This window comes from Pteropus vampyrus, unplaced genomic scaffold, assembly GCF_000151845.1.
Source record: "Pteropus vampyrus isolate Shadow unplaced genomic scaffold, Pvam_2.0 Scaffold400, whole genome shotgun sequence".
Classification (NCBI taxonomy): Eukaryota; Metazoa; Chordata; class Mammalia; order Chiroptera; family Pteropodidae; genus Pteropus; species Pteropus vampyrus.
Genome location: NW_011889181.1, coordinates 706218 through 714252, shown reverse-complemented (window position 1 = coordinate 714252; position 8035 = coordinate 706218). Strand labels below are relative to the sequence as shown.

At 37.0% G+C, this 8035-nt stretch overlaps 1 protein-coding gene across 2 annotated transcripts in view; it reads left to right on the top strand.

Annotated features, from left to right (window-relative positions):
- The window catches only part of DNAJC21 (DnaJ heat shock protein family (Hsp40) member C21), a 27883-nt gene extending 25451 nt beyond the window's left edge, over positions 1-2432 (top strand). For both annotated transcript variants that reach the window (XM_011380709.2, XM_023523675.1), the window contains one exon: positions 325-2432. In XM_011380709.2, the coding sequence (XP_011379011.1) occupies positions 325-489 (165 nt within the window). In that variant the 3' untranslated portion in view covers positions 490-2432. The remainder of the gene's footprint in view (positions 1-324) is intronic.
- The last annotated feature ends 5603 nt before the right edge of the window (positions 2433-8035 follow it).

Below are 8035 nucleotides of genomic sequence, written 5' to 3'. Positions count from 1 at the left end.
AGCACATTGGAAATACAAGCCTGTACCAGAACAATTACTATTCTGTTTTCCATTACTTTGAAATCTAAAGCCTTGGTCTAGTCCATCCGGTGCATGCTATTGAATGTCTCGGGACTTTTTAGGTTCATAGTGTCGATTAATGGGAGTTAAACTCCAAGAACGGCCGCCTCTCTTGAGCCTGTCTTGGTAGCTGTTCGTTTTGTTAAGAGAGATCTTTCTTTTGCAATTGTTTGATGTTTAATCTCGACATGAAAACATAAAACATAAAACACTGCTCTCAGATAATAATACATGCTTTTATTTATTATTTCCTTCTCTTCTCAGAATGATGTTCTTATCAGCTGTACAACCTGCCATAGTGAATTTCCATCCCGGAATAAACTTTTTGACCATCTGAAGGCCACTGGTCATGCAAGAGCACCTTCATCATCATCCTTAAACAGTGTAACGAGTAGTCGAAGCAAGAAAGAGAAACGTAAAAACAGATAGACCTTCTGCCAGCGCTTTTTCTTTTTGACTGTCTCTAGATTTTGAAACCAAAAACTGAACTGAAATCATCTAAAGAGTTAAAATTTCAGTGATCTGCAATTTATTGCATTGTGGAAGATTATTTTTTATCTTGTAAAAATATTTTTTTTGTTTAATATATATATTTTTAAACATTTCATTAGTGATTGAATTCTACATTTGCCATCTGAATTGACTTGAATATCTCAGAACAGGTAAATATTGTAAAGTACACATTCTTGATTTCTGTTGGCTCATGGGGACAGAAATGTACAGGGAGAATTAAATTATTTTAACACATACAAATGCCCCTATATGTTTTATTTTGTGAATTTCACATTAAGTATTTTTATATGATTGATTCGTTGTTTTTGTATCTTGTATTTTGTTATGCTTCATGATCTGTCAGTGATTCCAGATCATTTTAAAATCATCATAGATTTTTTTCCTACCTGATACCATGACTCCAGTTCTAATTTTAAAGTAATTTCTAAATAATCTATTATTGATTATATTTTTTCCCTCAAGGACACTAATAGGTGCAAACTAATGGAACTTATCTGGTTATGTTTCAAGAATTATCTCTTTTCAAGATATAATTACATTAATTTGAGATTTTACTGGTAGTTATCAACAAGATATATCTTTTGGCTTTTCACTTTGAATTGTGGAGGTGGAAGCAAATTAATTTATATGGCGCTTCCTCCTTAGGCACGGTGACAGCTGTAAAGCATAATAGATCCAGGTAGCAGATGGTTTAGAATTTATACTGACTCTTTAAGACATATTTTGCCTTGGTTTTTTTCCATTCTCTATTTTCAGAAATTTTTATTTTGTTTTTTACATCATTCAATGGAGAAAACTTTTTTAATGAAAGATTTTTGAACAGGGCTGATATTTATGCCATCTATTCCGTAGCAAAGACGAATATTAAATCAAAAGAACTATGGAGAATTCTTACATAAGTGAGTGTGATCAAGTATATGTTTGGTGATGAGTCAATTTTTAGGGTGGATTAAGTGGGCAATTCTTTTAATTGGTCTTGAAAGTAACTTTGAACTCACTAGCTTGAAATACAGACTTTCTGTTCAGTGAAGTTGTTTCCCTTATATCCTTGAATCTTCAAATGGAGGAGTCTTCAGGCATGTATAAGCTCTAAAATACAGGTTTCTGATGGCAAGGTCTTTTCTGAAGCCTCAGGGATAGTGTTGACGATGTGGGTCATTCTGTGTGATTTACTTGAAAATATGCTTTTATACCTTAATCATTAATTTTTTCTGTTTAGAAACATGTATATTTTCTTTACCTTCTTCCCTTTCTCTCTGTAACAATCACAAATGCTTCCTAATTGTTTTTTCCCTCATTGGTCCCTTCAGGGGAAATGTTAGTCATTTTTCTTTCCTAGACCCAGGCTTCATCTGAACGCTCTCCACCTTCCTCTAATTTGAATTAGATGAAATGCTCATAATTATGAATAGAAATATTAATGAATAAACGGGCATATTAGTCGCATGTTATTGTACAGTAAAAAAGTAAGAAGCCAGAGACTGCCCTGCAGATGCCCTTCAGGCCTTCCTTGCTTCCTCTTGTGCCAGCCATTCAGGTGTTTAATTTATTTCTGCTTCATGTGAGGATCGATTGGGGTTACTTGTCACTTTTATTGTGATTGACAGAAATCAACCATAATTTTTAATGATCTTCATCAATCGTGATTGGAATTTAGATCTCATTTCTGATTCTGAGTATGTGATGCCGCGAAATCATTTAACTTCTCTGATCTTCATTTTCCTTAACTCTGACACAGTTCTCAGCATAATATTGTCCCCATTTATCATACAGTATTATTATGAAGGTCAACACAATAGTATATATGAAAAGTGCTTTGTAAATACAAAAGCTTTATATAAAATGTTGAATTTAAATGAGTTAAATCTTTTCCAGTTAAAATATTTGCAGACAGAAATGTGCATGTTGAATTAAATGTGCATTAAGTTTTGTAGGAATTTCCTTCCTAATCTACTTCTGAAGAGAAAATAGAAACATATATTATGTCAAGGGTAAAATATTTTGCGGTGAATCACAGACATTCGATTTCATTTGAGGCAAAACAAAATGTGCTAAAATACATAAGCACATTTTACACTGATTTCATTAAAGGAGAAATTCTGTTTCCTTTCCATAATTCATTCAATGGTGCCAAAGCTGGGGTTCTTTATAAAGTCAGTGAGACTTTCCCTATTTCAAAATAGCAAAAGCACAACACAATAGGAAAATGGGACTGAATCAAAATAAAAACTTCTGTGGAACAATAAAAAGACAAGCCTCAGACAGGGAGGAATGTTTATAATACATAAAACTGACCAAAGGATGAGGATCTAGAATACATTAAAAACAAAAGAACCTCCTACAAATCTATGACCAGGTGACAGCCATGCATTAATACAACAGTTCTCAAACTTTTTAGCCTCAGTGCACCTTTATCCTCTTCAAAATTGAGAGCCGCAGAGAGATTTTTCTTTGTATGCGTGTGTAGATTATATCTATTGGTAGTCCCTCATTAGAAATTAAAATACAGAATTTAAAGCATTAATTTATTTAAAAAATAATACACATTAAGTGATTATGGAAAATATTTTTTCAAAAGAAATTTACTGAGAAGCATTGTTTTACATTTTTGAAAATCTCCTTAATGTTTAGCTTAATAAAAGACAGCTGGATTCTCCTATCTGTTTCTGCAGTCTTTTGCTCTATATTTTGGTTAAAGTATATGAAGAAAATCAAGCTTCACATGATAGGAAATTGGAAAAGGAAGAGACCTCAGACCATACTTAGAACTGCTACATTAGAAAAATGGGTAAAATTTATGAATAGGAAAAGCCTGAATAGTCCAACAATATGAAAAGATGATTGTCACTGATAATCAGGGAAATGTGATTTAATGTTTCATGCTTTCAGATTGGCAAAAGGCAGAAAGTCCCACAAGATCAAGTATTGGTGAGGATGGAGAAATGAGAACACTTTCATTTCTTTTGGAGTAAAATTGATTCAATTTGATGATTCTATGAAAGTTGAAGTTATACACCCTGTGACCCAGCAACTCCAGCTAGAGTCTCACTTCTCAGATGTGCGCAGAACAGCGGCAAAGGAACGTAGTTCTGAGTGCAGCTTTCGGGCCCCACCCCAGACCTGCTGAATGAGAATCTGCAGTTAACGAGATTTCTTAGGCTCTTTCAAGCGTGTGGAACAGTACAATCAAGACCCCATGCACATATGTACAAGGAGACATGCATGTTCCCAGCAGAATTGTTTGTAACTAGGAAAAATTGAAAGTACACTAAATGTCTGTGAACAAGAACATGGATAAATTGTGGCCTATTTATAAGGTGGTAGAGTCAAGCAGCTAAAATGAGTGAATTGATCTGTAACATTGGTGACTAGCCCTTGGAAAAAAAAAAGCTATCAAAAGATGAAATGTATGCCATTTACAGTTTTTAAAAATACTGTTATAGTTACTTACAGAGAGAAAATGTAGAAACATCAATGGGAAACACATGATTCAGAAAAGTAATTTCCCCCGGAAAGGGAGGAAGGGGAATGGAACTGGGATGGGCTAGCAAAAGGGACCTCATCTGAATCTTTTTTTTTAAAGACCTGAGGGAAATATAATATTTATTAATTCTGGATGGCGGGTAATAAGGGTTTATGACTGTGGTTTTCATGAAATCCTTCAAACATCCAGAAAATACAAGTTAATGTTCCACTCCTTGCTAGCACAAAATACACCTGCACGAAAGGGGAGATGAAAGATTTAAGATCTACATTTTATTCCTGGCATATTCCACAAGCACATTGTGGCAGAGGCTATTATTTGTCTTTCTCAATATTCATTCTCCTTTCTTTCATTAAATTCTGGTTTTTAGTTGGGTACAGAGCCACTAAGAATGAAGAGGTAATGGCTGGAGCTCTAGACCTCATCCGGGACCATGAATCCCCCCTGACTACTTAACCTCTGCGGTGGAGAGAAATAAAACTCCTACATGACTGAAGCCTCTTGTTTTATCTTTTCTGTCACAGGTGACCCAAATCCTGATGAATTCACATTTTAACATGTGTACAGTTACCTAAATGAGAGGTACAGCTTAAACATTGTCAAGAACGTGGGCTCTTAACTCTGAGCGATCTTATATCAAATATCAGTGTCAGCATTAACCTTATGATTATATGATCTTTGGCAAGTCACTGAAACTCTTTAAACCTTTTTTTTTTTTTAATCCCTAAAATAGGGGTGAGAATAATTTGCCGAATTGTAAAGATTAAAGCTTTGAAGTGTAAGCACCATGCCTGGCACATCATAGGCATTCAATAACTGTTAGCTTTTACTTATTTTCAATAATCTCTTGTGCTTATAATTATCTTGCTTTATTTTTAACTGTTCACTTTGGTTTCTAAAATTACCACAATTCAAACAGTAAAGTGGTAATGGGGAGAGAAATCTGTGACTGTATTGATTCTATAGTGTATTTAAAAACAAGTACTATTGTATATACCAATAATCCGGTTCAAATGAAACATTTTTACAGACTAAAGTTGAAAGTATGCTATCGGTGCGATTGTGTGGCACTGATGGAAACTCTTAAAGATCAGTGATCCTAATTATGTTAGAAGGCTCAATGCATTTGTACAGATAATTACTTGACCATTAAAACCAGTCAAGGCCTCAGCCTCGCTGATGCCCTTTCAGATACGAAGTGCCCTCTGAAAATAGAAAAAGCTCAAATTATCCTTAGCCCTACAAATCCTTTGTCACTTAGAGTTTCTAATAGTTTCTAAAACTGAAAAGGTCGTGTTATCTCAGCATTTAGATAAAATGATTTGTAGTTTATCTCTTCAGGTACTTTTATTTTCAAATTTAATAACTCATAATTCCATGAGAGTCCAAAGATAGCCGTGATCTCCATGTATTATAAAGCAGAATTTCCCATGGTTTCGTCCATTCATTGAATCGTCTCTTAGGATGTCATGAGCTCCCTATTCCTGCGACTATACAGTCTCTGTTAGAAATACTGTTGAAGATGCCTGTCCCGGTGGGAGGATTGCTTGAGTGACAGCAGGGTCCTGGGCTGTGGTTCTCTGTCCACAGTTCCAGAGAAGCCCTGCAGCTTAGCTTGATGATGAGGCCTAGCAAGTGAGCTCACGCCACTCCCCACCTTCCCCAGGAACATGGGCTCACTTTGAAGCTCTATTTTATTGGCAGCCTTGTTTTTTAGGCCGCTCTGCATTGATTTCATCGTTCTAATTCCTGCAATGATATTTTTTCTTCTAATCTTCCAGATTAACCAGTTGAGAAGTATTATTTAAGTGTCTTAGAAGTCATGCTCTTGTCAGGGACAATATGTCATATTTCTATTTTGGAGTTTAATCTTCATTGTTCAGAAAGGAGCAACAGTATTTCAAAAACATATTAGTTTGAAAATGGTCTGTTTTAGTAATGAAAATTAGAAAAACCTTTTTGCAAACGTTCAGAATAATATAAAGAAGAGAAACATCTCCTGGAATCCCACACATACCCACATTTTAATGTATACTCATTCCCAAGACTATTTCTAGGCAGAGAGAAATACTTTTGAAAAACAACTTTTCTTCTGGATACTGTTTTATAACTTGGTTTTTCACTTAATATGCACATGTTTTATGTCAACTATTATATATCAACATCACTTTAAGGGCTGTGTGACATATTACATATGCTTGATAGATATACTTCATAGTCATTTAGGTTTTTCAGTTTTTCACTGTGGCTTTTTGATGGATATCTTAATACTTAACCCTAAGCCAACGGGAATTTAATTTCAATTTTTCCCCTTAGGATAAGTTCCTAGAAGGGGAAGTGTTGGGTCAAAGGGATTACCCATTTAAAATATTGATCCGAATGGCCAGATTGCCCTCCCCAAAAAATGTTATGTACTTATGTTGTATTCACAGTGTTTGAGAGAATAACTCATGTCAGTATGGCAAGGCCAAACCATAAACTGTGTACAGTATGTCTTAAAGAAACAAATTAAAACTTAAGTTTAAACTTGAAAGAATTGAAAATAGTTTTGAGTGATGGCATTAAAAAAAACAAAAACAAAAAAACAAGCTTGTCCTTGTTATCTGCCAGGGACATCAAGGATGCACTTCTTATGACAGCTGCTGTTGGCCTTCGGTCAGGGGCAGGCAGCATGACACGTCTTGTCCAGTAATCTGTGACAGGCAGCGTGGGAGCCTGTCACACACAGCAGCCTCACACGATTTTCACATTATCGAAGACCAACCAAATATTTAGGCATTCCAGAATATTAACAGATGAGGAACTATTTCATCATTTCAAGCTTTGTTTTATTTATTTTTAGTCCTTGGTACCTTCACTGAACAAAAGCAATAAGACAGCATTAGCCAACGTGGGAAACATCTTTGGATGACCTGGTCCTGGCTTCCTTTTAGCAGTTGGTATTAAATGAGCCATCTCAATTCTCAGGGCACGTCCCTGCCAAAGAAGTTGGAGATGCCCGCTGAGTGGAGGGGAGGCGGGTAATCGGAGACAAAGTCCTTTCTCACTGAACTTTTCTTTTAAAATCAGTACTGCATGCATCTGCTTTCCCAACTCGAACTGTGTTTTGAAAGGGTAGTACCGATTGCAGATGGCAAAAAGTTTGAGAAATTCTCTCATGCAAAGCTGTCAGGCCCATCTGCAGCCACTTGTTAGTTGAGATATGTGTGCTCTGTGATCTGGGTCACCTCGGGAGACAGTTGTGCAGCTGGAGGGAAATGTCTTTGGTGCTCTACCCTCCTACCCTCTGGAGATAGCTGCCTCAGGCCCTTCTTGTCTTCCAGTGCTCAGTGCATTCATTCAGGTGCCTGGAGCTGGGCCCAGGGAGAGGGCCTGGGATCCAGTTCCCACCGCCTACTTCCTGCAGCTCCCTCCTGGGTCTTTCCTAGTCCTGGTGCCCGGGGACCCTGCCCTTCTCATGTCCGGAAAAGTGGAAGGGCCTGAGCATGACACAAACATGTAAAACGAGGCCCTTCTCCTTCTGAGAGACTTGGAAGCTCATTTGCTTTGGCAATGTCACCACATCTCTGGGGTCCTCGCCCGAGGGGAGACATATTTAAAATCCGAGAAATGTCTGTTTTACTCTAACACTTGCCACTAGGCTGCCTGTATTGTACAGTAATTCACCAAACTGTTCCCTGTTGAGTGGAGGACTCTGTGCTTCAGAGAAAAGAACTTGGGCTTTGCAAGTCAATGGCCCTGGATCTGAACCCCAGCTCCGACACTCACAAGGACATGACCTTCAACGAAGTACTTAAGCTCACTGAGAAAATGGGGGAATGGTATTGTATTGTTTCCTATAACTGCTGTATAAAGTGTCCACACACTGGGTGACTTGAAACAACACAGATTTATTCTCACAGTTCTGGAGGTCAGAAGTCCGAGACGGGTCTCGCTGGGTTATAGTCAAGGTGCCAGCAGAGCTGGTTCCTTCTGGAG